The sequence below is a fragment of the Tenrec ecaudatus genome, chromosome 6 (assembly GCF_050624435.1).
Source record: "Tenrec ecaudatus isolate mTenEca1 chromosome 6, mTenEca1.hap1, whole genome shotgun sequence".
In the NCBI taxonomy this organism is placed as follows: Eukaryota; Metazoa; Chordata; class Mammalia; order Afrosoricida; family Tenrecidae; genus Tenrec; species Tenrec ecaudatus.
Genome location: NC_134535.1, coordinates 167361160 through 167389039, shown reverse-complemented (window position 1 = coordinate 167389039; position 27880 = coordinate 167361160). Strand labels below are relative to the sequence as shown.

At 44.3% G+C, this 27880-nt stretch overlaps 1 protein-coding gene across 2 annotated transcripts in view; it reads left to right on the top strand.

Annotated features, from left to right (window-relative positions):
- Positions 1–27880, top strand: part of NEBL (nebulette) — a 451165-nt gene that overhangs the window by 363744 nt on the left and 59541 nt on the right. Inside the window, exons 10-17 of one of the 2 annotated variants that reach the window (XM_075552463.1) lie at positions 2257–2361; positions 3194–3301; positions 10221–10331; positions 12929–13039; positions 15093–15203; positions 24967–25077; positions 25488–25598; positions 27077–27181. The exons of the other annotated variant lie outside the window; for it this stretch is intronic. Of the exons in view, the coding sequence (XP_075408578.1) occupies positions 2257–2361; positions 3194–3301; positions 10221–10331; positions 12929–13039; positions 15093–15203; positions 24967–25077; positions 25488–25598; positions 27077–27181 (873 nt within the window). The remainder of the gene's footprint in view (positions 1–2256; positions 2362–3193; positions 3302–10220; positions 10332–12928; positions 13040–15092; positions 15204–24966; positions 25078–25487; positions 25599–27076; positions 27182–27880) is intronic. 2 annotated transcript variants of the gene reach the window in all.

Below are 27880 nucleotides of genomic sequence, written 5' to 3'. Positions count from 1 at the left end.
TCCAGACACCTAACCTCCCATAGACCTTTCTTTCTGGCCAGCTCTATCCTATTGCCGTTCACACCCTTTCAAATGCTGCTTCCTGCGTTCCACCACCTAGATGCCCAGTTACCTAACCCCCAACCTCTTGTTCTGTAGCGTTGTCTTTGAGAGTTATCATTGACCTCAGAAATGATGTTCCATTACGGACTATTATTTCCACCGTGCATAATCTCTTGAGAAGCTATTCATGTCGTCTTTTGACCTCTTTGATTTAAGCCGGGTGGATGCCAAATGCATAGCGACCCTATGGTTGACTTGATGGCAGTGACAGAGCGTACCAAGTGACTTGTTGGGCTGCGAATAACCGCAAGTTGTTCAGCAGTTCAAACCCACAGGCCTTCCCGAGGGAGAAAAGAGAGGCTCTCCGCTCCTGTAAAGATCTCAGTCTTGGAAGCGCAAGGGGGCAGTTCTAGTCTGTCCTGGAGGGTCACTCTGAGTCGGCATGGACTTGATGGCAGTGGCTGTATGTGTGGAGAAGCCAAACTTGAGTTCTGTATTGGTCCCCGTCTCTTCCAAATGCATTTTTTCTTTTGTCTGCCTATATAAATAGTAATCTTAATTTATTCATCTGAAAAACATAACAAACTAAGTCCATTTCTCTTCCACGGGCCTCCTCCTCTTCCATTTTAGGAAAATTGGTTGAGTTATTTCTCATTTTCTTAGGTTTCTTGTCACAGGATCCCTGGTAGCACAGTGGTTCCACCTTGGGTCAGCAGTGTGAGACTGCTCTTTGGACAGCGTGTGGAAGCCCCAGCCCCTCTTTTGGGAGAGAGCTGATTCATTTGGATAACAGCTACTCTCCGTGGCTCTAATTGGAATACAGACTTGAGATCTCCATCGGTTTTCCACTGCCAGCCGTTCTACTCCAGTAAAGAGCTGCAGCCGTGGCCTCTCACGGGCAGTGGTAGCCTTTCCTCCAGGCTTGCTGGCAGTCTGGAGTTGCAGGGAGAGAATGGTTCTTGTGACTTCCCCATCTTCTGAAGGCGGGGCCTTTGTAAGGAAAGAGGTTAGTCTCCGCCTCCCGCTTTTCATTACCTCTGGCCTTTCTTGGTGGCTGTGTTATGCTGGGTACTTTAGAGAAACAAGTCCACAGACACTCATGTTTAAGAGAGAGTTTTATATAAAGGTTAACTGTGCATCAAGAAAACATCCCAACCCAGTGCTGCCCAAGCCCACAAGTCCAACATTAACCCATTAACCCACATGTCCAACACCAATCCACAAAGTCCTTCATCTCACAAAGCAGACACTATGATGCCGACTGCAGGAGGAAAGCTGAGTCAGTGAACATGTAAGCATCTCAGTGCTGGCAGGGGTCTCCACACGGCTGCTCCAGCACCCAGGGCTGCATCAGGTAGGTCCATGTGGCTTCTCCTCAGGGATGTCTTGCAGGAAGTGAGTCTTGCCAACTGAAGCAGGGAACTGGCTAAGGCAGCTGCACCCTGGTCCGACCATCAGAAAGCAAGAGACCCAAGAACTAGAAAGGTGAGGCTTGCCGAGCCATTTATCTCTCTGCCCTTCAATTAGCTCCACGTGTGTTTATCAGCCAGGTTGACACACTAAACGAACTACCTCAGTGGCCTTCCTTCTCTTCTTGGGTTCTTGCTGGTCGTGGCCGTAGAGGTGATGTTGACTTGGTGAGTCTGAGAGTGCTGACTTAATCAGCCCCGGACCATTTTCCAAGCTGTGCCCTTTGGGAAGCAGATCATCCTCCTGTTGCTGCAGTACCTCTGGGTGGGGTCAAACCTTCAGCCTTCTGTCTGGTTGTTGAACGCGTAACCATTCGAGCCAATCTGGGCCTCCTTCTCTTCTCGTGTGTGCAGTTACATGCATTCCTCTTTTATGGTAGGGGCGTGCTAGAGCGCCTTTATTTCACCACCTGGTGTATTTTTGCACGTGTATTTACACTGGCTTTTCTGTGACTGCTTCTCGGCTGTGGGATGCCCTTTTCATGCTGTGTAGAATGCTAACTTCCCTCTGCCCAGCTTGAGTATTTCCTATGCCATTTACTTAGATGCCTAGAACTGGTCCGTCTTGTGTTTGCTCTTGACCTCAGTTTCAGAAGTCTCCCATGAGGGCCACTGATCCAGCACCTAACAACAGCTTTGCCATGCCATTGGGCTTGTAGATTCTGGTTTGCAGTCCTCTGTAGTAATTGCTAACCCTCCACTAGCCCCTTTCATTCTGAACTTATTATCATGTTCTGTCTTTCAGTGGGAATATAAAAAGCACTTTGAGGAAAATAAAGGACTGTATCATTTTGACATGGATGCTGCAGAACACCTGCACCATAAAGGGAATGCTGCGCTCCAGAGCCAGGTACCCCTCCCTAGGGGGGCTCACACCCTCCAGCCAGGACCTGGAGCCATGCCGCCCCACAGCCCCTGTTCAGTGGGTCCTGCTTCTGCAGCTGGGAATGCACTGAGAGGAACATGCGTCCTGAAAAATCTCACAGTGCTCTGGAACCCCTCAAACCCTGCCTTCTGTACACTGTTTGGGTCAGGAGGAGCTTGCGCCCTGTTTTACAATAGAGGTTCAACACTTAATCATGGGAATTGGTTAAACAGTGGGTCACTCGCATAACGAAGAATTGTAAGTGTAATTCACAAGGAGAAACTGTCTTTCAGTGGTTTCTTGACTCAGGTCCCTTCCAACTCTAAAATCATGTGTACCTACTGACAGAAGGTTTTAAAATGTATTTGTCGCAAAATACTTTTGGAAGGGATTTCTCATTTTTTTAAAATCTCCAATTTAAATAGTTGAAGACATCACTTCTAGAATCTGTTACCATTTTACATGACCCTTTGCAACAGAGAATCACATATGTTTTCCGGTGTTTATGTCTGACAGGCAATCAAAGCTTTAGATTGCTCTGTGTCTCAAGATAAGCCCAACTATTTGATAAAGTACTTTATACAAGATCAAGAACTACACTAATAGGAAGTCACAGGTTATTTTTTTTTCACCTCAGTATAATTTTATATGCTACCTGTTCTTGTGTGTGACACTAACCACCAGAACCTAGTAAACTATCTAAACAAATGATTAAGTTTGGATTTCTATCTATTGTACTTGGCTCTATTTGTATACAGGCTTTCAAGTTCTACATCTGTTTTCTACCTTTTTTTCCATTTGTTTTTTCTCACTGAAGGTTAAATACAAAGAAGACTATGAGAAAAACAAGGGAAAATCAATGCTTGAATTTGTGGAGACCCCATCATATCAAGCTTCAAAGGAGGCACAAAAGATGCAAAGTGAGGTGGGTCAGTTTGGCTAGTTATCAATTGTTGATTTGAATTTTGTTTTTCCGTGTTAAAGAAACCAGTCCTGGGGTATTGAATGCCCAGTGGGTCTGCAGGGGAGTTGGGGGCGGGGGCCGGTAATATAGAGCTGGGAAGGTTAAGAGACCTGAAGCTTAGATTCAACACCCCCACCAACCACCCCCCAACCCACCCCTGGGGATCTTGTCCAGGTCATTGTATTTCTCTGGCCTATAGTTTTTCTCATGGGAAATGGGACACTGGGCCAGATGAGCCACAGAATTATCTCTCAGCTCTACTTTTTCATGATTATAAAACAGATGCTTTGTGTTGTGCCAATAAACATCTATAATGAGTAGATAATAATGAAAAAGAAAATGCAGAAAGAGCTGGCTTCTTTTCCAACACCCCCAAACCCCCAATGTCAGTAGAACTAATGGTTAGCAAATATTTATTCTGTGCTAGGTTGTCCGTAAGTTCTTTCATATATGTCAGCTCATTTAATTATCCACATAATTATGCTAGATAATTATCCTCCCTAAACTTATAAATGCTGTCAAGCGCCTCACCTAAAATTACACAATCAGTAAACGCCAATGCTTTAGGGCTGGGTAAGAGTCATGAATTAGCTCTTCTGTGTTACAGTGTTTGATTCCTTCCCCCGTCATCATTCTTCTCCCCTTCTAACTTAAAAATTGTGGCTTAGAAATGTAAAAAATTTAAAGACAGAGATTAGTGAGCGTATTCTCTTCCGTGTGGCCCTTCTGTGAGGGCCTGTCCAGTTGTCTTACAGATGGGCTGTGGGTCTCCACCTGGCTTATGCTCCTTCACGTCAGTTTGATGGCTCGGATTTGTACTTCTGATACCTTTTCCGGCCGACAGCTCATGATCACACACAGGCGGGTGTGCTTCTTCAAGGTGGGCTTTATTCCTTCCTTGCTAGATGGCCACTTGTTTGACTTCAGGCGTTCAAGACCCCAGACGCTTTGTCTTTCAATAGCCGGGCACCATCAGCTTTCTTCACCACCTGGTATATCCGGTGTGCAGGAGAACTGATGAAACACACAACTATCCTCTAGTTCTTAAACTTTCCTCCTCCTGCTATTATGCCCCTAGTTTTACCTCACTCGTCTTGCTAGTCCTGTACATGTACATGGGTACAACCAAGATCTTTCGATGCATGAAATTCAAGATAGATTGTCCCCTCAGAAACAGTAAGGGGAATATTGACTTCCTGAGGACATGGGAAGCGGGGTGGATATGGGAGAACGGCAACAGATAACTCTGATGACTGTACAACCTCACTCGAAGGGAACGAACATCAGAATTTAAGGAGAATGGATCCATGTCATGGTGTCAGTTAAGGCAAAATGATAATATTAATATACTGAGGGTTCACGGGGGTGATAAAGTGGGGGAGGTAGGGGAAAAAAGGGGAGCTTATAGCAAGGAGGTCAAGAAGAAAAGAAAATGTATTTAAAGGAGGAGGGCAGCCATGGTCCAATGATGCTTGACCTAATGGAACTGTGGATTGTAATCATATCTGTAAGAGCTCCTAATAAAATGTTAGTGTAAACAAACAAATAGAGTATTCTCTACACAGTTTATTATCTACTCAAAACAATGCAAAGTAATGGTCCCTGGGGCCTTAGCTAGTTACGTGCTGGACTGCCAACCACGAGAAACCCCCAGGTGCTCCAAGGGAGAAAGACGAGGGTATCTGTTCCCATGGAGACTGGCATCCTTGGAGACCCTATGAGTCTGGATCCATTCCGTGGCAGTGGGTTTGGGTTTTGTTTTGTTTTTTGAGAGGTGGCATCAGTTGAAGCCCTAATACTTCACTCTAGGCATGCTCAGTGAGCTCCCTTTTTTCCGTCCTCAAGTAATCTGTTAGTCTGGGTGCTTTAGAGAAACAAATCCACAGAAACTCATGCATAAAAGGGATTTTTATATAAAGGCTAAGTGCACATCAAGAAAACATCTCACCCCAGTACTGCCCAAACCCCCAAGTCCAACAGTAACCCATATGTCTGACACCAATCCACAACGTCCTCCTCCATCTCATAAAACACACACAATGATGCTGACTGCAGGAGGAAAGCCGAATCAGTGAGCGTGTAAGTAGCGCTGGCAGGGGTCTCCACACAGCTGCTCCAGCACCCAGGGCTGCATCGGGGTAGGTCCATGTGACTTCTCCTTGGGGATGTCTTGCAGGAAGTGAGCCTTGCCAGCTGAGGCAGGGAACTGGCTAAGGCAGCTGCACTCTGGTCCGACCATCAGAAAGCAAGAGACCAGAGAACTAGAAAGGCGAGGCTCACCAAGCCATGTATCCCTCCGCCCTTCAGTTACCTCCACATGTGTTTATGAGCCAGGTTGGCACAATTAACTAAAGTAACAACATTGAAAGATTCAAATTAAGGTAGACCAAAAAAATAAAATCTAGGAATTTTAATATGGGTGCTGTTTGTTGCAATGTTGTAACGTGTGTTCTTGGGATAGAGACAGGAAAAGTATCATTGAGACTTGCTTAATGGTCAAAGGTGGTGAATACAATATTCAAACATAGAGAAGAAACAATAACTTCAGTTATACTTTTTACATGCCATACTTCCTTGAACTTGACCACAAGCAGGTAGGTAAGCATTTTCACTAAATTAGCCATTGACTGAATTGACACAACTGGTACCTTTGGGCAAAGTTAAGAAGCCTTGCAAAAACTTACAATGAATGCGTGCCTTTTAATGGGGTAACACTTTTGCCCTTAGAGAACAGTGTCACATCCTTTAAATTAAAACAGATAAGGAAGCAGTAACAAACAATGGCCATCAAAACAAACAAACAATACACAATTGCCATGGGGTTGACCACATGTGGGGCAGTGTAGACCTGTGCCCCCAGGTTTCCGAAGGCTCGGGATTTAGAAGTAGATTCCCAGGTCTCCTCGAGGTAGACTCACACCGCCACCTTGAACCTGTTGGTTCAGAGCTGAGCCTATTCGCAGTTTGCACCCCCCAGAAATAGCGCCTTCTCTTCTTTATTGCCTTCCGTTGCTGTCGGTCCTCGGGCAGAGGGAAGCTTTACAGTCCCGAGAAAGGTTTCGGCTATTCCCGGCTGCTTTGGTGGTTTCCCACGGGCGGCTCTCTGGAAGTTGAAGACTGTGAAAGACATGGGCACCGAAACGCAGTGTGCTGTTCGGGGAGCACCCTGGGGCATGGTACCAGCCTTTCTGTTTTGCCCTCTTGAGCCCGGGCCTTTCTGGACCGTTTCCCTTCCCTCTGATCTTGAAGAACATGAATATTCATGCTGAGGATCCCTCTGCCCATCTGGTTTCATGGTTCCTTGAGTTTTTCCTACTCTAATTAGATTACTTTGTCGTAATTCATGATTCATATACCCTCATGGGGCGGGGTTTCTGAATTAGAAACAACTCATTTATGATCTGAGATTTGAAAAATCCCCAGTTAGCATTATGGTTGCTCTTTTCTTCACCCAATTTAGTCTCTCACTCTGGCTGAATGGCCCCTTTGTCCTTAAGGTGACGTCACATTTCTGGGCCCTTTGGCTTTCCCACGCTGCATCCCAGGCTCTTTCTGACTTGCCGTGCCTTCCTGTGCACGTGGACGGCTGGTCTGCCGTGGGAAATGGGGTCTGCTTGTGCCTTTCTCAGGGCCCAGGGGATGAAGGGGTTTCACCTCACTTGTATTGCTGGGTAGTCGTGGGGCTGGCACTTTTGTATTGCTGGGTAGTCGTGGGGCTGGCACTTAAGCTCTGGGGCTGAGCCTGCACACTCTGTACACCGCGCTCTCTCCTGCTCCCCGATTCTCACCAACAATCATGTTGATTGGTACACCGAGCGTTTCCTCTTTTCGCCTACTGGCCCAGACTGGTGTTATTTTGATACTTGTGCTAGACTTTCTTTGTCTTCCCAGTGGGGAACCGGCCCCTTTTCTTCGTCTTCCCTCTTATCCCCTCCGTATTTTCTCTTCCGACCAGTGCTATAGTAATTCCCGTCCCTTCTCCATCCCTCATGGAGGTAATGCCCAAGCTCTTCTGAGGGGAGTCTCTGGGGGAAGCTAGTTTCAAATACATATTCCCAGGCTGCCGTCGAGGAGAATGTGTTTTTGTAGCTCGTGCGACAGAGCCCTGGAGTTCCAGTCTAACAACTCCCTTGGGAGTGTCTGACGTAGGTGGTCCGCTGACAACCCTGACTCGTGCAAAGACTCGGATATTCTCCAAGCTGAAAACCATGAAAATCATATCCATCTCTGTCCTCTTAAAGAGCCACGACGTAGACCAAGTCCACTAAGATGCTCTCCTTTGCAGGAACCCCCCCCCCCTGTTTTCCTCCATCCCCCCACCTTGCGGATGGATCCAGAAAGGCAGAAAGAGTCCCAAGCTGAATATCACCAGCCTGATGGGTAGCACCTTTAAAACCGACCTTTGTGTCCGCACAGAGAGGCTTCCTCGTGTCGACCTGGAAAGTCCAGTACGGCCAGCGGTTTGTTTGCCACCATTGCCTGCCTCCGTGAGACCAAAAGGGACATGCAACAAAAACTAAAATTGCCAACTAAAAGAAGAAGCAAACCAGTCAAGTGAATAAGCTCATTGCTTTGGATCGACTGTTCTGACATCAGGTGTAAACAGCTTTAATGCTTCGCCCTGGTTGTGTGCTGGGGTTCATTTAAATGGAGGGCCCTGCGTGAGCCTTTTGTGAATATTGGCTTTCAATTTTTGCCATTCTGCTTCCCGGTATTGTCACTGGGGGTGAATTATCCTTTGTAAAGGGTGAGATGTGTTTTCGGCGATTACAGTTTTGCTCAGCAGGGCTTGAAGACAGAGACCTCTTCAAACAGCAAATAGCTTTGGACCGAGCTTATACGTTCTAAATGCTTCCACGAAACATAGGCAAACACACTGTGAGCGATGCCATGACATACAGAACCGATAAAGTCGATAGAAAAAGAGCCATCTGCTTCAGGCATATGTTTTTTAAAAAAAAATTTAAGAGGTGGGCTTACCATTGATATTCATAAGATGCATCCTATGTGTGAAGCTAATAATGATTTCCTGAAAAGCCACGACCCCAATTATGCACGTCACACGTCTTCGTATGCCAGAGGTACGTTCCACCAGGGTGTTCTGGGCAGGCCATCTCTAAATCTTGCTGTTGGACATTTTCCATCTGTCTTCTGTGTCCCACCGACAGCTCTCCAAACGAAACCTAGAACAAAGGTTTTTCCTCTTTATTTGTTGGTCATTTTCAGTCTATAATCAACCTTCCTTCAAGATATTCTTCAGTTAAAATATTTTCTCTTCTTTTCCTGAGAAGAGTGTTGAAGTCTGTTTGCCTGCCTGTCTGCCTACACACACACACACACACACACACACACACACACACACACACTACCCCTCCCACCCCTCCCCCTCTTTAGAATCTGGAGATGCCCTGATTCCAACCTGAGGTCGTAAGTTTATTGTGCCAACCTGGCTGATGAACACATTTAGGGTTAATGGAAGGGCAGAGAGATAAATGGCTCAGTGAGCCTCGCCTTTCTAGTTCTCAAGTCTCATACTTTCTGATGGTCAGTTCCCTGCTTCAGCTGACAAGGCTCACTTCCTGCAAGACATCCCCAAGGAGAAGCCACATGGACCTACCCCGATGCAGCCCCCATCTCTCCTCTCCTCTCCTCTCCTCTCCTCTCCTCTCCTCTCCTCTCCTCTCCTCTCCTCTCCCCTCCCCTCCCCTCCCCTCCCCTCCCCTCCCCTCCCCTCCCCTCCCCTCCCCTCGCTATGGGTATACTTGAAGAACCATATGTGATATTTGTCACTTCATGTTCTCGATGTGCACTGCCAGGGACTTGGTTTTGACTCATAGCTACACTACCAGTCAAGGTGAAAGTGGTCTTTATGGGAGCCGCCAGCTTTCCCTTGGTCTCATGGTGGGTTTGAATGACTGATCTGGTGGCGAATCCAGCGCCTCACCAGAGCTTCCAAGAGGTCTGTGATAAGGGACATTTCTGTGGAGTGGACATTGCGTAAGCACCATATTACAGACCTGGAGGGAGCCCATGGCCAGTGGTCCTGTTAGGTTGTTGTTGCTATTGCTGCTGCTGCCCCTCTTCCTCTGCCAGCTGGACCAAGTCTGAGAGCCAGTGTCCCGAGCCCTGTCCTTTGTCTCCTAGCCTTTACTTCGCTACCCCGGTCCAGGTCCGGTGCTGCGGAAAGCTGAGGTCTTTCACACTTCTGAGGGGGAAACAAGAAACACGGGAGAGCTGCTCCCCCCTCCACTCCCTGCTTTCAGAGCACCCAGCCCTTACAGGACTGGATGTGTATGTGGTTGGGAAAGTGGTCATGTCTTGTGTTTGTTTTGGGTTCCTGAGACGCTTCCCCCAATGTAGCTTTCACAGTCCATGGTGCTAGACAAATGTTCTCCATGCCAACAGTCATTCAAGGAAGATGCAATGTCTCCTGGCTGGTTGGAAATGTCCTGAGGATGACGAGAGAAGGGGGGGACCATGCTCTGTGCGTTTGTCCAGGCTCCGTGCCACCGTGTTTCCTGCCGGCGGCGGGGGGGCATTGCTCCTTGGGCTGGTTTGCTTTGCTTCTGAGAGAGCCAATCAGGTGATCCGATAGCCAGTTTGATTGGCTCTCCTCTCCCCAAATCCTGATGTGCTAAATATTCAGAGAGGCAGTAAGACGCTAAGCAGCTTCACTCAAAATCCTCTACCAGCATGACCTACCTTTTGGTTCAATCTTCCCCAAGTGTATGATAAACTGAGACGGACTTATTTTTATTGCTTATTTTATGAAAATCTCAGAATTATTTCCCTGTTGTTCTGGACACTCTGGTTTTCATGCCTTTCCAGTGGTTCCTACTATTTCCTCGAGTTGAAATTATTACGTTGCTTTGTTTCATAGAAAGTTTACAAAGAGAATTTCGAGAAGGAAATGAGAGGCCGAGCATCGTTGGATTTAGACAAGACTCCAGAGTATTTGCACGTGAAGTACATCACCGGCCTCCTGAAGGAGGTAGGGCCTTCTGTTGGTTACCAGATCCCTCCAAACAGAAGTAACTAGATAGAGGGAAGCATTTATTCATACCACATCTCAATTAATTCTGTGTTCATGATATTAAATTAACCCGCTTCCTCTGACCTGGCCCTTAGGTTTTCATTAAAAGTAGAGACGTGTGTATTAAGGTTCCATTTAAAGTTTCAGAAAGAAATGCTCCAGCTTTTCTAGATTTATGTTCTGATTTTGTCTTTTGGTTGTCACTTAGAATTTTTATAAATAGATAATGTTATACCTTTATGGGATTTAGTGGGAAAAATATTTTGAATGTGGGCAGGGCAAATTTGATTCTTGCAAGTTGAGGTATTACAGAAATGCATTTTAGAACTAGCTCTTTCTGCAGATGTTCTGTGGACATTTGATATCAGAAATGAGAAAGTCTGGAAAAACAATTCATGATTTATAGCTGATTTGTGTTCTAATACATTTAGCATACAGAATATAAGAACTAGTGCTCATTTTTCATTTTAATTTATTCTCGGGAGAATTTTACTTTCAAATTTAAAGGTGCCTTGGGGTTCACAATTTATATATTAAAATTGATGAGGATTAAGCCCTCAAATTTAACACTTAAATATAACATGCTAGCAGTTCATGCCTTTAAAAGTATTCTTTAATGACTGAAAGGTATCTTGGGTCTCTTCCGATTTGCTGTAAATTAGAAGACTATGTTAGATGACTTCAGGTCATCGTGAATCTTTGAAGTAAAGAGAAAATTGCAGAAACCATTGTCTTAAGGCAGTGGTGTACAATACATTGTATTGTAATTATCCACGTAGAGTCGTGTGATCCTGAGTTTCTTTAATAAGAAGATGGTAGTTGGCCACTATTAGTGAACTGCTTTTCAAAAGCCAACATGAATCACCATTGCAATGTACAGTAAGTTTGGGACAAGAGGCATGTAACTTCTGAAAGCATTTTCTGGTTCCCATCTGGTATCGGCTCTTGTACAGTTTTTTGAACACTTAAACATTGCCAATCAAGGAACAAGGTCAGGAAACAGAGAACCGCCTACAGTCTTTCTTTTGGGGGCCCTTGAGTTCGAGTCTAGTTGAAATTTTTTTCCCTACGGGTAATAACAAGGTTTATAGTGATATATGCTTTTTCTTTTTGGAGCCAAATGTAGCTATCATTTGAATCAAATGGAAACCCCCTGAAAGTGTCACCTTTCATTTTTAACAAAAGGTGCACCATTTCTATGATATTTTTAATAAGAGGATAGTGTCCTCATTTACATACAAGTGACAGTGTGACCTTTAGTTTGAGGTCGATGAATAACTTGAATATCCACGCGGCTGCGTTTTCCCCTTTCTTCTTCTTTTAGCGTGGGCCTTAAGGATACAGAGTCAAGATGGGGAAAGACCCAGAAGACTATGATTTAACGTCTTTCAATTAACCTGGAGAGAGACCTGGTTTGAAACGAGTTCTCGGTGACTTAATGAAGTTGTGTCACTTCTCTCTATGAATGAGCATTTAGCTTGACATTGACGTTATGAAGGGCTTCGCTTCATGGCTTTTACATCCACATGACCAGTTTAGGGCATTCAGGGTATCATTTTAGACTTTATTTCATTTGATTCTGCCAATTGCCCTTGGATACTGGCAGAGCAAGAATTGTATTTTCATTTTGCCCGGGGGAAAAATCAAGGCTCGGTTCTTTAAAGTCCTTCTGGGCGTTCCAAGAGGCATCAGTGAAAGACTCTGACTTCCGCCCGGCCCTTTGACCCCAGAACCTTTCCCAAAATGATATGGAGTAGCAAGTAGGCTATTGCTAAACAGAGGACCAGCTAATTGAATTATGCTGGAAAAAAAGAAAAGAACTTCACATGAACCCTAGAATTAACTGGAACATGACTTCTTCCCAGGAAAGGATCCTTCCTTCATCTTCCATCTGGCAAGGTACTTATGAATGCAACTTAGTTGGATGGGAATAAGTTTTATATTGCATTCATTATATGATTAGTTAGAAAGATTATTGCAAAATTAATAAGAGAACAAGTTAGCTATCAAAATTAGTAAAGACATTTGGAGCTACTTAGTCAAATATTAAAAGAGGCACAATTCGATACAATATGTTCCCAATCTGTAGAAAATTTCTTGCTTTTTCATGTTTTCTTATATAATGGAATCTTAAAAAAAAAAATAAAATAAACCCGAACACCTGCTTACATCAATCCTTTTGATTTGGTAATTTTGATTCTTTTTCAATGATGCCTTTTGGCGATTCTTGTTTTATAGACCTGGTTCAAAGACAATATTTCAATGAATTAATAAGAAGCATGTACTCCTAAGGTTTTCCTATAATTCCACTATAGTTCCAAAACATATTGGTGGGTTGAGGATTAAAGCAAAGAGATTGCTATTTTAGAAGCTACTCTAAACATTAGTAGGGAGGAAATGAAGCCCACCAAGAAAAAGAAGAGCCCGTCAACTCAACAAATCTGCTTCATTCCTTTCAGAGGGATTTTCCCCCGTCGCTGCGGGAAACACGTAGAACTTCCATCAGCTGAAGTGCTGTCTAGTGAACATTGAATGGTATTATTCTTGTCTCCTAGAAAGAATATAAGAAAGACTTGGAGAATGAAATCAAAGGGAAGGGAATGGAACTCAGCGCAGAAGTTCTTGAAATTCAAAGAGCAAAGCGCGCCTCCGAAATGGCTAGTGAGGTGAGTATATTGCGGGCAGCGTGCTAGGTCAACTGCTACATGCGCTCACTGGCTTCTCCCTGCCCAGGACTGAAAAATAAAATCAAGAAGCTCAGTTTCCCTTTTCTACGTGGTACTCCCTCATGCAAAAATGACCGTTTCTTCATTTTGCAGAACATGCATACAAGCACACAGTCTAGGTAGAGAGTACCCAGACTGAGAGCATTCCACGAGACTGAACTGGATCATGTAAGCACGTGAAGGTGGAAGGCAGAGCACCCAGGCCACCATGGTCAACCACTAACTGCAGCTGTAAAGCTCACCGACCCAGCGGGTCATAATCCAAGGACTCTCACAGGCCTTGCTTAGACCGCTGAACGACCCTAGCTAAACCTCTTCATTAAACGAAAGCGGCTCCTTCCGATTTCCTGCGGACTTTCTAAGAAGGAATGCAATATCTCTGAGATCCTTCAGTCTTTGAATCCTTATATTCCCTCATCGCCATGGGCCTAAATAATACCTTTGTGGGTTGAGGGGCATCGAGCTGAAAGTAGCGGTGAAGAAAATTCAAGATTCACTCTCATTGCTTAGTAAATTGTGGGGACGATGATAACCCTGTTGATTAGGTTGACCGTGATAGAAACCCAACTTGACTTGTGTTAAGCAACAGAAGAAATTTATTGACTTAATGGAATGGGGGGAAAAAGGATCCTAAGGTCAAGATTGCTTCAGCCTGGAATCCAAATGATGTCAGTCTCTCCTTTGCTTCCCTCCTCAGGATTGTTACCGTCTCTCTTGGCTTCATTCTTGGAAGGCTGTCTCTCTGTGGCGGCCCCTCCTAACAGCTTCCTAATTAATTCCCGTAGCTGGCTATCTCAGGGAGAAATGACCATGTCTCTGATGACTCCAGTTAAAGAATGCTATTAGGTCAATCGCAATTTTGTGTCTACTGCTGAGCCGTCATCATCGAGCCCTGCGCTTGGCGAGTGTAGAGTAGTCTTGGTCACAGGCCAACCATTTGTTTAGTTCATTTTCTGTTCAGGTTTGCAAGATGTTTTAAGTGTAGCCTATTCTGAAGAATGATGTATTTTTTATTTCATATTCAACTTTGGTCATTGAATGCTTTTTAAAATAAGAGGGCAGAGAAAGTACTTTAATATAGTTAAATGCATAAGTAGGAGGGTGGTAGAAATGAACCCACCCTGTAGCGTATGAAGTAAGAGTAGTATAAGGACAATTCCCCAGACAAAACTCGAGGAGTTCTTTGCCAGAAGAGGGATAGCGGATCTGGTCGGGGAAAGAACAGATGTCCACTGTGATGCCTTTGACTAATATTGTCATTACGCGTCCACAAAGTCTTCTGTTACTGGTTGCATCCACTGTCTGCATTCGGGTTAAAATCTGGAATAACTTTTCATGATTATTTGGAGAAATTCCTGACGGCGGAGATCAGCCAAATTGAGTTAAATGAAAAGGTGGTGTCAAGAATCCCAATAAATTGAGCCTATTCGAAGGAAAGACTGAGCTATGGAGAGAGCAGTAATACAGCATACATTCTCAATTCCCAGTACCAACTCTACACTGGGTGCTATGCCATGGGCCTTCTTATTTATTCCTACGGTAATCCTGGATTGGATGTGCTATTTCCCACATTTCTAGAAGAAACCAAAGATTAGGGATGTTGAGAAACATTCCCAGCATTGCATAGTTCGTGAATGCACTGGCCTCAAAATCAATTGTATTGACGTCACATCAGCCTGTTTATACCCCGCTTCCCCTCCTCCGCACCAGCACCCAACCCCAGACAGTAGTTAGTCAAGGTTGTCACTATTGAAATTGCCTTTTTGTAGTAAAGTGGCTGGGAGCTTTATATACCCTTTTTCAGCGAAAATAAGGGATTATAGTTATAAGCAATTTATAAATTGTAGTTGCAAGGTGTGAATATATATAAATATATATATCATTCATAGTTCAAAATGAGTTATATTTTGCTTTTAAAATGTCTGCCTCTCATCAATTATAAACATGTGTGTCCACAGAGTGTCTGAATGTTGTTTGATGTTGCCTTTTCCAGAAAGAATACAAGAAAGACCTGGAGTTCATGATTAAAGGGAAGGGGATGCACGTGGGCACTGACACCCTTGAGATGCAGCGGGCCAAAAAGGCTTCGGAGCTAGCTAGTGAGGTGAGTAGGTTGACTGGGACAGACCTGGAAGCGCGATTTTGGAACTCAGTATAAGTCATATTAGCCCCTGGATTGGTATATGGAATTTTCCAAATCTTTGCTGCTAGTTTTAATAGGTCTGAATGGAAATACTCTAGATCCTTCTGCTTATTTGAAAATTCACATTCTTTTTTCTCCGTCATGCGAATATTCTTGAAGTCTGCGAAGCTTAGGAAAAGGCATTTGCACGGCCCGCTTACAGACCGTCTTCCTTTGTCCCCTGATATGTTGTGAGCTGTTGCCGAGTTGACCTCCGGTTCCTGGCAGCCCCAGGTACAAGGGAGCAAAATGCTGCTGCATCTGGGGCCACCTCGTAAACTATTGGAGATCGCATCATTACTCATAAGGCTTTTATTGGCTTGTGTTTGGAAACAGGTTCTCAGGACCTTTCTTCCTCCTCCGTCTTCGTCTAAAGCTGCGCTGTGGCGTGTCCGGCATCGAAGCAGAGTGCAAGCCTTCATTGGCATTGGGTTGATGGACCCAGTGCAGTGCCAGGAAGTCTCATGTGAAAGGCAGTGTTTCCCACTCTTGAGTGTCCCCCCTGTGCCTTCCATCAATCGAGGCTGCCATCAATGTTTTCATACTATCCTTCCTTTAGCAGTGGATCATGATGGGTGTTCGATATGTGATGTTAGATAGAGCAGGTATCTGATGTATTTCTTATCTTTGTATATCTGTCCTTTCAACTGGTTACTGTGGCGGTGATGGCCATCTCTGTGTGATTTGGTCTATGGTCTCAGCAAAGCCTCTGTTGGTCCATTCTTACCCTGTCCCTGACATGTCTACTGACAGTAGTTTGGGTGGAAGTAGTGTCTCTTTCTGAATGACCTTGTTCTTCACTCAGTAAGAATAGTTTCCCTCTTCATGGAATGCATGCAACTCGTGGCATGATCTGAATTCAGAGATTTGTCTGATCGGCTCAATACCAGATATCAGAGTTTGTGGAGACAGACCTTAGAGGCGTTTCAGAAGAAACACCTTATAGTGAGCCCCATGCTTCTTGGAGTCTCTGGAGCAGACACTCTCTGGGAAGAGACGATTTTGTAAGAAGCCCACGTGATGGCAAATTTGACTTGCTAACTGAGAGCGAGGCTGATTAAGCGGGCCCTTCAATGGCCCCTCCGAGGGTTACTCCGTGACACATGCAGTTTGGAAGCGCTAACTCAGGCTTCGTTCACATGCTGGAGATGTGGAAGATGAAAGATAGCTGGTTAATTATTATGACTGTGTTGGTATCTTCCTACAATCTCAGGGGTTGGCACCTGCCAGGGAAATGAGATGACCGTGATTGGATTAGACGGAAGATTTAAGGATGTTCTGTGATTCCTTTCACTAGACTTCCAAGCATCTAGCAAGTAATTAACTAGTTACCTAACCACTGGGTTATGAGTCGTCTGCTAACCTCAAGGTCAGCAGTTCAAAACCATCAGCCACTCCACTGGAGAGAACTGACGCTTTCTACTCCCATAAAGATTTATAGTCTCAGCAACCCACAGGGACAGTTCTACCCTGTCCTATAGAGTCACCATGAGTTGGAATCAGTTTGATGACAGTGTTGGAATCACTGTAGAATCACTACATACAATGATCTGAATTTTTTTCTTATTATAAGAAGGGAGTTATGTTCACTTAAAAGTAGCACATTGGGACATACTTCTGGCTTCAGGACCAGAGAAGTTTCGAAATTGGCTTTATGGAAGTGAGAATTTAAGGGAAGAGAATGTATCCTTGTTTTTGAAAAAGAAAAATGTGGGAAAACATAGATTTTGTTTTTATTCTTTCACCTAACAGCAGGCTTCGAAGCATATTCCCTTTATGGGAAGTTGGCATATGTCTAAAGAGTGTAGATTAATTCATTCAAGATTACATTGCCTGAGAGAAGCCAGGATGACGGCTTTAGTCGGATGCATCATGATGCCCATCTAGAGCTATCGATTCTCCACCTAACCAGACTACATGCAACCCCGAGCTCCTTGAACTTGAGGAGGCCAGGTCTTGATTGTTTATTGAGGCCACTGGAACACGCTTCCACAACTTTGCCTGGTGACCTGAGGAGTGTGCTCCCTCTTCCCCAACACTCCTGATTATTAGAAACCAGAACCCTCTCACTTAGAGACACGAGTCCACTAACTCTGCAGCCCTGACCACCGGGGCCCACAGTGTTAACCTTGCCTTTAGTCATCTTCCCCTTCTCTGGATTTTGGCTCCACTCCCCTTTCCCCCGCCCACCCCACCTGACCCTGTCCCCAGCCCTGCGATTCACCAATCTGAGAGGCAACTTTCCCTCCCAAGCGGCATCAGCCTAAATAAGTTAAAAAAAAATCAAAGGATGGGGAAAAACAATTATCAAGCAGATGCTCAAAACGCACTGCCATCAAGTCAATGCCAACTCATAGCGCCCCCCGCCCCCTGTGGGTTTCTGAGACTGTCACTGTTTACTGAGGTAGAAAACCCACCAAGCACATAGCAATCCAAAAAGGAGCAGAGGTGGTAATGTTAATATCTGATCAACTTAAATCAAACCCCATCCCAGGAGACAAGGAAGGGCACAATAATTATTAAGGGATCAATTGTCATTTGGTTGTTAACTGCCATTGTATCAGTTCTGACCCATAGCGACCATATATGCACAACAGGACCCGCTACGCACAGCAAAACACTGCCTGGTCCTGCACCATCACCATGGTTTCTCTGCCTGAGCCTGTTCTTGCAGCCACTGTGTCAATCCATCGACTTGAGGGGCTGCCTCTCCTTCCGGCCCTCCACTTTACCAAGCATGATGTCCTTTTCCAGGGACCGGCCTCCCCTGATTAAATGTCCAAAGAACTCAAGACAAAGTCTCGCCATCCTTGCCTCTAAGGAGCGTGCCGGCTGTACTCCTTCCAAGGTAGATCCGTTTGTCCTCTCAGCAGCCCATGGCACTTTCAATAGTCTTCACTATCACCACAAATCAAACACATTGATTCTTTTGTAGCCATCTTTAATCAATGTCCTTTTGTCACATGCACCTGAGGCAAGTTCATGGCTTGGGTCAGGTCTGTCTTAGTCCTCGAAGTAATGTCCTTGCTTATCAATACTATTTAAGAGGGCTTGTACATCAGCTTTATTCAATGCAACACGTCTTTTATCTCTTGATTGGGACTTCCATGAGCATTGATTGTGGAGCCAAGCAAGACCAAATCCTTGACAACTTGTTGGCCCAATTGTGCGGATTTTGGTCTTTTTTACATTGAGTTGTCATCCATACTGAAGGTTGTAACCCTTGATCTTCTTCAGGAAGTGCCAAAATGCCTCCTCATTTTCAACAAGGAAGAGCGTGTCATCTGCACACCGCGCACTGTTAATAAGCCTTCCTGCGATCCTGATGCCACCTTCTTATTTGTATAATCCGAGCTCATTGATAACGTACTCAGAATGCAGATTCAATACAGACGGCGAAAGGACACAACCCTGATGCACACCTTTCCTAATTGTAGCCCATGTAGTATCTCTTTGTCCTATTTGCACAACTGCCCCTGGATCCATGTACAAGCTCTGCAGGAGCACAAAGAAGTGGTCTGGAATTTTTCCATTCATTTTTGAAACCTTTTCAAAAACGGAATGAAAAAATTTTCATTTTCTCTCAATTTTTTGTTTTTTTTTCAGGAATAATTTGAAGCCTCCTCATTTTTTGGCACCCTATAACCTAATTGAAAAGTGCATAAAAAAGCCCAAGCAAAATTCCAAGGTGAAATAGACTTTTACAGCAATAGCTGCAAACTTTAGCCCACACTTTAGCAGCAAACTTTAGCCCACACTTTAGCAGGAACTCTGACAGAAAAACGACCCGAACGAAGTGCAACCAAGATCGCATAGTCAACCCATTCGACTCCTGGACACCTCACAGCAGCCCAGTGCACAGTGTCTCCGGCTCACAGGGACGCTTTCCTGTAGTAGACCAGACTGGAGGCCACAAAGAGAGCCTCGGTAAATGAGAATACTGGAAAGCATCTTTTCGGATGGCAGCCCTATCATACCAGAAACCAGAAACATAAAGAACAAGGAGGGGGGGAGTTTAAGCACATGGAACCTGAATTACACTGTAACGAAGGACAAAAAAAAAACAAAAACATCCTACTGGGTAATAGAAGAAATTAAAAATAAAACAAAAAATTCTAGAAACAAATGAAAACAACATACCAACATGTACAGGACATAATAAAAAGAATTCATGGCCATTAATGCACACAATAAAAAGAATGTATCAAAATAAGGGCCTTCATTGTGCAGCTCAAACCCCCCAAAAAAAAGGGCAACAAAAGAAGCCCGAGCCAGCAGAAGAAAGGCACTAATACAGACTAGAGAAGAAATATATGACGAGCAAAAGGAGGGAACACTAAAAACTAAGAGTTGCGGGGTTTGTGTTTTGGTTTGGTTTGAGAGAGAATCCATAAAATAGACTACAACTGGCTAAAGTGACAGAGGATATGAATGAGAAGATGCAAATAACCCAAATAACAACCAAGAAAGCTACTTTATAACAGAACCAACTGATAGAAAACAGACAAACACGGCAGGCCATTATGGAAAAACTCCACTCCAACACATTTGTAAAGTTAGAAGAGATTGAGAGATTTCTAGAAACACAGTATTTACCTAAAGTAAGATAAATTTAGGCAGGGAATTTGAACAGACTCCTAACAAAAGAAGAAATTGAAGAAGTCAGAAAAACAAATTACCAGCAAAAAAACAAACAAACACCCGGCCCAGACATCTTCACTGGGAAATTTGACCAAACATTCAGAGAAGTAGCCCCCAGTCTGACTCCGATTATTCCAGAATATAAAAAAGGAAGGGATCCACCCACATACGTTCTGTGAATCCAGCAAAACCCTGGTACTAAACCCACATGGAGATACCACGAAAGAGGAACATTTTAGACCCGTTTCCCTCATGAAGACAGACTCAAAATGCGCAACACAATCCTAGCCGACAGAATTCAATAGCCCATCAAAATGAATAAGCTAGCCTGATGAAGGGGGATTCATACCAGCAGTCCGAGGTTGGTTCAGCATTGGAGCAGTCAACAAACAGAATCCACCATCTACGTAAAGGAAGAGAAGCACATGATTGTCTGGATGCAGAAAAGGCATTTGGTACACGTCAGCCCTCATTCTTGATTAAAATCTCTCAGCAAAAGAGATCAGCCCAAGTCCAAGGGCATAGGTACAAAACCAACAGCCGACCTTATTCTCGATGGAGGGAGATCGAAACCCTTCCTTTTGAGAAAAGCAGCCATCAAGGAATGCCTTGTATGACTACTTTTACTCAGGGTTGTTCTGGGCCTGTACAGAATTAGCAGCAGTGTTCTTATTCCCACCTGCTGCTGTTCTTAGATAGCCCGTGTTCTTACACACTCACTGCCGTTGAGTCGATTCCAAGTCACAGCGCCCCTGTCGGACAGAGTGGAACTACCCCTGTGAGTTTCTGGGACCAGAACTTTCACTCAAGAGTCAAAAGCCTTGTCTTTGTTTTCCCACGCCTTTCAATCTTGAAGGACTCAGACCGTTTCATCTTTCTCCCATGCTGCTGTGGGTGGATTTGAACTGCAGCTCAGTCCATAACCCACTCCACCACCATACTTCTCCTCCTACATACAGAGGGGCTTCAAGAATCTGTGCACAGCTTCCTTAAATTCAGCTTTCCCATAAATGTTTGGAAACACGCCCTCCTTCCCCCTGTATATATTTGCACATGTTCATTTATATGTTAGAGCACACAACAGGCATAGTCATTAAAAGATCTTTGCTGTTACCATACCCCTCCCTGGATTGGGATCCCAGGGTTGACGACAGAGTACCAGAGTCCTAGGGTCATGGAGGTCAATTGGAATAACCTAATCATGGGGACAATATGCTAATCCTACTTCGGTGAGTGGTAACTGGAGTCTTCAAAAACTTGCTAGAGGTCTGCGATGTTACAACTGCTGGTCACTTTCCATCTGGAGCATAGAAAAGTCAAGAAAACCAAAGACTCGAGGAAACTAGTCCAAATGACTAATGGAATTCATGAATTGCAGCCTCTAGTCTGAGACCAGAAGAATTGGACGGTGCCCGGTGACTACCACTGACAGATCCGACACAGATCACAATAGGAGGTATCGGACAAAGCAGCAGCAAACAGTAGAATGAAATTCACATGCATGAAAAAGAGTCTGATATCGACTACTGGACTCCCAGGACTGCCCTTAGATATCCTGCTAGTTTAGGACTAAATCTACTTCTAGAAAAACCTTTCAGTCGCACGAAAGACAGAGCCGTGAGGTAAACAATTTCATCAGGAAAAAACATGCTTCTCGGTCTCATCCGCTGTCTGAAACCAAAAGGCATCATTGCCTGAAGTCAAGTCAAGAAGTCAGGAAGAGGTGGGGCAATTGGGCAAAGGGAAACAGGAGACAAAGTGGGTGCTGTCACAGTGTGGGGGTTGTAACCAAGGTCACAGCATAATCGGTGTGTAGATTGCTGAATAGGAAACTAGTTTGCTCTGCAAACTTGTTAAATCGCAGCAGTCATTTTAACCCTCTAAAACATACCCCCCAAACAACAACAAAACTCATTGCCACTGAGTCGATTCCAACTCATAGCGATCCTGTAGGACAGGGTAGAACTGCGCCTGTGAGTTTCTGGGACCGGAACTCTTTCTGGGCGTCAAAGCCTCGTCTTTCTCCCACGGAGCAGCTGGTGGTTTTGAACTAACTGCTGGCCTTGCTGTTAGTAGCCCACTATAGTTCATGTAACCTCTATGCCACCTGGGTGCCTTCCGACGCATAGGCAATGAGTATCTAAGTGGTTTGAGAAGCAAAATTCTTCAGAAAAGTCTTCAGATATGGAGCAAACTAAATTTTGACACATTTAAAAGGTTGTAATACGTGGCATAACATTTCAGACTCAGGTGTTATTAATCAAGGCCAATAAAATGTATTCCCAAGTTAAGAAGTAGAAAGAATGTGTGATTTAGAGCCCCCTCCCTTCTTTGGGTCCGTGGCCTAGGAAAGTAGTGTTGATTTGCTTACTGAGAACCTTGGGGAAGACTTGGACTTAAGAGGAACCAGCTCTATGATGGTTACGTGCCACTCAGACCAATGTTGCAGGGCTACCGTCTTTGTCATCTAAAGGTCTCCGTTGCACATGACCATAGCCATGCCCCTCTGTACCCAATTGTCAGGCTTTCCAGTCTTTTCTCAACCAGAGATTGTGAACTTTTCCATAATTGCACAGAGATTGCTTTTCATCTGCAAAGTTTCTCATTGAAGCGAAGTCAATGTGGTAAAAGCAGTGTGCTTTGAGATCTTCAGCCCACCCCCAAAGAGGCTGCCATCTTGTTGGTTTTATGTCCTCGACATTTGGGAGGTTTTCTGGGTGTTCAGCAAGCAGTAAACACAGACCCAGCTGGTGTCCTGGGCGGTCGCTTGGTGTTCTTAAGAATATTTCCAGATTGGAAATCTGTCCTGGAAAATTACTTCTACCCTGGTTCCTGACTGGTATCTTTGCTCAGTACCTCAACTTCTAGGTAGGTTATTTTATATATATGGTAAAAACGATGGTTTTCAAAATGATTTGAAAATGACTATTTTGAAAGTAAAAAATTACATCCTAAAGTTTTCTATAGAAAAGTGAATTATGAAAATAAACAGGTTAATGAGTGAAAAATTACAAATTAAGCAAAACAAAAGCACCCGAGACTGAAAATTTTCTCTACCCTTTGTCTAAGCTCAGAACTTCGATCAAATAAGTGAACCAACATTTACTATGTAACCGAATTCTTATCGATATAGATTATGTCAGCATTTAAAAAAAGGACTGGGGAGAAACTGAATTGAACATGGTGAAAGGTTTTCTTCTTTTTGTAAATTTTTATTGCGGAATAACATGCATACAGAAAAGTATCCAGAAAGGTGTGCGTCTTGCTGAATTTTACATTCAGTAGTTTTTTTAATACGACAGAAGTATCTTAAAAGGTGTGCGTCTGTGCCAATTTTACTAAGACTCAGCCGGCTCCTGGGTGGCACCAGTGATTTTCCATAGGTTGATAGACTACTGACCTAAAGGTTGATGATTTGAAACCTCCCAGAGATGGCTGGCGATCTGCTTCCATCCTTCAAGAGTATAGCCAAAGTACCCAGAGGAGCCATTCTACTCTGTGGCCCATGTGCTCCATGAGTCTAAATTGACTGGACAGGGTACACGGGCCACCCCATCTCAAAAATAATTTAAGGAGAGCAATTACTAAGTCTAGAAAGAGAAGAGACAACATGAAGACATAGACTCACCACCTAGAGGAGCGAGATCATAAAGCATGAGGTTAAAATGGTGTCCCAGGGTTTGTTGAGAATACAAAGCTTTAAGAAGGCCCTGGGAGGGCAAAGGAAGTTATTGAAAAAGCATGATTGGTGGCAGAGCAGGACATCCCAGTTACAGGGGAGACTAGGGAAGCAGAAACAGGATCGTGATTGGGACACATACATAGTTAGGGTAGAAGGGCTTACCAGATGGGCCCAGGGCCCACCAACTGAGGCAGCCAGGACAAGACTGATAGGGCATGACTCCTGACTACTCGATCCTCGGTACCATCTCCAGGATGTGACCTTCTTCATGGACACACCCTAAGAGGGAGATTGTCCCTCCCTGGACATGCTTCTTGCCAAAGTCTTCTGCCCGAATTTACCTCCGTGGTTAGTGATCAGAAAGAATTCAAGGGAGGCTTCATTTATTTGGAGACCCCCAAAGGGTTTTTGGGTTGTCATGGTCGTCCATAGCCTTTTATAAATGAGGGTGCTGAGAATTTAAACTCTAGGACAGCAGCAAGAGTTAAAGGTAGATTAGATAGATAGATAGATGCCTAAACAGTATAGGAAATGGATTCATGCTTAGGCATGGCTCAAAGAACATGACCAAGATTTGCTGTCTATCTGTCAGTTAGGCAGACTTTGTTCTCATATTTGCAAAAGGCCTGCCAGCAGTGGCAGGGGGCGACACCTTCTTCATTCCTGTCTAACAGGCAAGATAAAGCTCTCCTGATGTTTCCTGTGGAAAAAGAAATCTGTCCATCCTGAAACCAGTCATGATGGATCCAAGTTGACCTGTAATGATTTATTTGAATCCTACAGGGCTCATTGGTGGTCTATGTAGATCCCACCTAAGTTGAATGGTGCAGAATAAGAGAACACTGAGTGGCCTGGCAGCAAATTGTGTGTGTGTGTGTGTGTGTGTGTGTGTGTGTGCGCGCGGGTGCTATTGACAGGAAAGCAACCATCAGTTATTCTCCCCAGAGCCAAAGTTAGAATGTTACAACCACGTTTTATTTATCAATTAGGTTATCCAAATGTTAATCACGAATCCATCGGTTTCATCATATTCAAATGTAAGAATGTCCCCTCGTCCAGCTCTGTTTTTCCTTCTTTTTTATATTCCTATTTCATAAATATTTCTTTTTTTATTGAATGTTTTTTTAAATCATTTTATTAGGGGCTCATACAACTCATCACATTCCATACATTCATTGAGAAAAGCTTTTTGATTCATGGTGCAGAAGTCGCTCCTACTGCAAGTTGAGTCTTTCTGGTTCTGTGATTATAAAAGAAATACGACTTCACCTTATCTGCAGAAGACATGATCTTGATGTCAACTGACTTTATGGTTTCAATACAAATGTTCAAATTGTTCTAAATGTGTTTTATTTTGCACAGAAAGACTATAAAAGGGATCTGGAAATGGAAATCAAAGGGAAGGGCATGCAGGTGGGCGCAGATACCATGGATATCCAGAGAGCTAGGAAAGCATCCGAAATGGCCAGCCAGGTAAGAGGGTCACCCTAAAAACCCCTCCCTGCCACAGAGTGGATACTGACTCTATAGGACAGGGCTGTGACTTTGCAAGATTGTAATCCTGTGGGAATAGAAAGCCTCATCTTCCCCCCATGGCATGGCTGGCGCTTAGGAGCTGCTACTTGCAGTTAGAAGCCCAATTCATAACCACTAATGTGACCCCCAAAATGTAAAACTATAAGAAGACATCAAATGGTATCCAGAAAGAATATAATGGTGAGTGTTGTGTGGCTGTATAGTACAGCAGGGAGTCTCGGGTTTGGAATGGCTTCTTTGCTGGCACGCTAGAGCCATCGGGTGGCTTTGAGGTTCAAACATGTGACCCTCTGCCCTGCTCTGGAAGGTTAGGGCAGAGCTCTGCAGCGTGTTTTCTGTGTTCTCAGAAAGAATACAAGAAAGACTTAGAAAACGAAATTAAAGGGCGAGGAATGCAAGTGAGCATGGATATCCCGGATATGCTTCGAGCCAAGAGAGCCGCTGAAATCTATAGCCCGGTGAGTGGAGCGTCCAGGTTCTTCCCACATTCAGCAGTGTGGGTCCTAATCACCAACCGCCACGTGCTCTGTGCCTGCTTGATTGATGTCTTTCACGGGCATTGCGTTCGTACGCAGTGCGCTGGGTGATCGAGGAAAGATTGGCCGCCCTTGACTAACCTCACTCATGAAAAAGGACACTTGTAGCCACAGTGGGGCAGAGGGGATTGCACGGCGAAGCCCCTCCCAAAGGCCCCTCGCTGTGAGTTCAAGGAATCTGGACTTTTGGTTTCAGCGCCATGGCGTTGCGTCTAATACACTTTGCTCGGTCTACTTCAGGAGAGCAGCGCATCCCATCTGTATTTTCAGGAGCCTGGCACAGAGGTCGTCCTCCCGAGGAGCGGCTGGTGGTTTCAAACCGCTGACCTCGTGCTGAGCAGCCCCCCCTGTAACCGCTGTGCTGCCAGGGCTCCTTCTTGGACCCCTGGGGACACATAAAGTGGACAAAGGGCCGGGTGTCAGTGGAGGAATGTTACTGTCTCAAGAATGGGAATCTCCCTTGCTCGTTTAGCAAATACTTCCTGCGTCCCGATTTACAGGCATGATTCGATGGTCTTGCCCATGGGGATCGATCGCCCAATGTAATCATCAAATGATCAGATCAATACAGTATCACAGACCTCGAGATACACGACCAGAAATGAAAAAGTATCACGAGTGAGCTATCCGGGAAGCCCGAACTGTTCAGATTTCCCATTTTCATTTAATGGTGTGTGGGTGTGACGGGTGCGACACAAAGATGTGTCTGAGTTTAAGGGATTTTAATCCATTTTGGGTGTAATAATGGCCACAGGGGATGCGGCAATACAGTGGTGCAGTCCAGCAAGAGCAGCAACGTGCCCAAGGGGTTGCTTCATTGACTGGAACTAGACAGGCTCAGTTTATTCCCAGCCCTGACATGGACAGTCTAGCGTTTCAGTGTCCCCATCTGTAACAGGAAGATACTGACATTACCTGCCCTGCAGGTGGATTCAATGCGTGGTGTCAGTCTTAAGTGTTTGATCTTTGCATAGAGTAGAAAACTTAAGGAACATTCTGTGTGACGTAGTAACTGCGACATAAGTCCTTGAAGAAGTCAGGAGGCCACATTGAGCAGGGACTGCCCATGAGAGGGAACGACATACTCAACTTGGAAAGGACCAGGAATAGGAACTCTGAGAAACCAGGAGACCCCTCTGCTCTGCCCACATGGAGACAAGCCTCTCCGCTTGACTGTTTGCTTTCTCCCTCACTTATGACTGCTTCTGCATCAGCAGCTGCTTCGCATCATTCATAATTCATAGCCCTGTGGTGTGGTAGAGTTTGAAGAAGAACATCATTCTCTGTTTCACACACACACACACACACACCACCACCACCACCACCACCACCACCACCACCACATACATGTACACACGTGCAAAGAGTTTCAGATTCCTATGAAATGTTTGTGTTTTTAGAAAAAGTATAAAGATGAAGCAGAGAAGATGCTTTCTAACTACTCTCCTGTAGCCGACACTCCGGAAATTCAGAGAATCAAGACAACTCAACAGAACATTAGCGCAGTGAGTAGTCATTGTTTTGTTCTCATTTGACTCCTTGGCATTTCTGTAAAAGGAATTCTTTTTCTTCAGTTTACTTCTTTACGCTAATAGGAAGGCTAACTCTTCTTATAAGTCATCATTTATCATGATTAGTTTGAAACTACTAACTTGTTTTTCCATTAGTATCCAAAACAGTTATTTTAAAATGAATTTTACAGTTGATCTCAGGAAAGAATTAGAACCTGCTAACACAGATTTCACTTTGAAGTTGAAAACAGTTGTGGGAAATGGTTTCCTTCCTGATTATGGATTTCTTTTTGCATTGTTTATCTATGAATTTTCAAGTTCATAGGCAATTATTAAACTTTCATAGTTATCTTTTAAGGGATTGGGATTTTGTCAGCACCTTTAATTAAGAGATTGGTTCTACCCTTCATGGATATATACATTTTCAAAAGATTGTAACCGCTGACCACACAGATCATATTTTAGTATGGAATTAGCTCAGTCATTAAGTCATTGACAAAGTTCCTCAGCATAAGTTAGTCTATTAGGTTTGAGGACTTCAGCAATATGTTTCAAAATTACCTGTAAGCCCTCGTCCACAGAGAATAGGATTAAGTACGTTAGCGTTTACACAGGGAATAGGGTTAAGTACATTAGAGTTTACACAGGGAATAGGGTTAAGTATGTTAGTGTTTACACAGGAATAGGGTTAAG